Source organism: Buceros rhinoceros, unplaced genomic scaffold (genome assembly GCF_000710305.1).
Source record: "Buceros rhinoceros silvestris isolate BGI_N320 unplaced genomic scaffold, ASM71030v1 scaffold21293, whole genome shotgun sequence".
NCBI lineage: Eukaryota > Metazoa > Chordata > Aves > Bucerotiformes > Bucerotidae > Buceros > Buceros rhinoceros.
This window is the reverse complement of record NW_010405633.1, coordinates 47,700-49,460: the sequence shown is the minus strand read 5'-3', so window position 1 is coordinate 49,460 and position 1,761 is coordinate 47,700. Positions and strand designations below refer to the sequence as shown.

General features: G+C 60.4%; 1 protein-coding gene across 1 annotated transcript in view; it reads left to right on the top strand.

Moving 5' to 3' along the window:
* Nucleotides 1-476: 476 nt before the first annotated feature.
* Nucleotides 477-1,761, top strand: part of LIMD2 (LIM domain containing 2) — a 4,168-nt gene continuing 2,883 nt past the window's right edge. The window contains exon 1 of the mRNA XM_010133815.1: nucleotides 477-518. Within this exon, the coding sequence (XP_010132117.1) occupies nucleotides 477-518 (42 nt within the window). The remainder of the gene's footprint in view (nucleotides 519-1,761) is intronic.

The window sequence follows — 1,761 nt, the reverse complement described above, 5'->3', positions numbered from 1 at the left end:
CCTGTCCTGCCGTGGCCTCTGGCGTGGACCCTTGCCTTGCTGCTGGCCGTTTCCTTCCATTTGGGGCTTTGGAGCAGAAGCCGTCGTCACCTTCTGCTCCTGTTCCCAGCAGCCCTCTCCCACCTGAGCCCAGTGCCTTTGTAGAGCACTAAGGGACTAGAGCTACAGAGAGCACATTCCAGCCCCGCACCCCCCATCTGCCAGTTCAGTCCGGAGTGCCTGAACCTCTCAGGTCCCTCAGGACCAACCCCTTTGGTCCCTAGCCCGAGGAGGCTGCGCTGACCCCGCGGTGGAAGCTTTCATCACGCCGCTGTCACACGCGGTCGCCGGGTGTGGGGTGATGAAACCGGCCGCACTCCTGTTGACATTTCCTTTCTAGGTGTTGCAAGAAGAGGCCAGTCTGAGACACCTCCCCAGGGAACACAGCCCACAGACGTCAAGCTCAGGATTAAACAGCCGGAGGAGGGGAAGGAACCATGTTTCAGGCCACGGGACCTGCCAGCCCACCCCCAACTCATGTACGTAGCGGTTTGAAGGGGAATTTCAACCCGGGTTTAGGTTTGCAGGGCTGGAGGGTTGTGTGCAGAGGCTGTGTTCTGGACCTGGCACTTCAGGGTGATCAAAGGCACAGTCGCTGCTACTCAGCCAACCAAACTGGGGACGGGAATGTTCCAGCAGAAGGTGCTGTTTGCTGAGCGCATCGCGATGGCAGCGTCCAGGCTCTGGACCGCATGGAGCTGCTCGCCCCGCTCTCATCTCAAATTGCCGTCTGTTTGTTTGTGTTTCCATGGCTTTCCCTGATCACAACGGAGAGCATGCGAGCGCTGAGCACTGCAGGACTGGAGGTGGAAAAACATAAAGGCTCAAGAACGTCTCCTGCTGGGACAGGATATGGCCCTTCCCCGGGGGAGGACACATCAGATCTGAAATAGATAGCGTGCCTGATGGGAGCCAGGCGGCTGCTGAGAAGTGACGAGCTGCGGCCGATTGCCTGTAGCCTTGGAGCGGACGTATTCCGGCTCCGAAGAGGCAGCGTCTTCCTCAGCTCTGCGCAGCCAAGCCTGGAAACCGCGTAAGAAATCCCAGCCCCGGGAGAGCACCTGCAGTTGTTTCACCAGTGCCGAGGGAGGCAACTGGTTTTACGCGGCCCGAGTCTCCCCCCGTTGCCCGTGTCCCTCTGTTGACTTTGGCTCATTCCTGCAGCCTTGCGGGAGTGAGAGGAAAATCGCGTCCCTGACCCCAGTCAGTGAGAGCAGCTGGGAAACGTGTGAGGAGGCAGCTCAGCGAAGAGACAGCTTCCCGCGCGCCTCTTGGACAAACCGTTTCCAAAAATACAAAGGAGAAACAACAGGGAAGGATAAGGCAGGAGGAACGAGGACGAGCCTGGGGACAGAGAGAAGGGGCAGCGCTGGCCAAGCGGAGCCAAACCAGCAGCAAGAGAAGGACAAGGCGGCAGCGGGGTGATGTTCTGGGGTCCCGCTGCCCCCCCCTCGGGAACAAGCAGTGCAGGGGGGGAGCCAGGCTGCTGTGGAGTGGTCCTGGCTGGTCCCCCTTGTTCAGAGGGTCGTTACCCTTTGATCCCTGTTTGAGAGAAGGAAGGTGATTTGGGAGGGGATGAGTTGTAGCAGCGGCAGATGGCAGAGCATGCAGAGACCCCGCTCCGAGACCCCGGGGGCAGCTGCGCAGGGCCCTCAGCGTTGGCATCTCTCTGCCCTGTGGCTCCTCCTGCAGCTGCCGGGTGGGAGGAGCAACTGGCCCTGC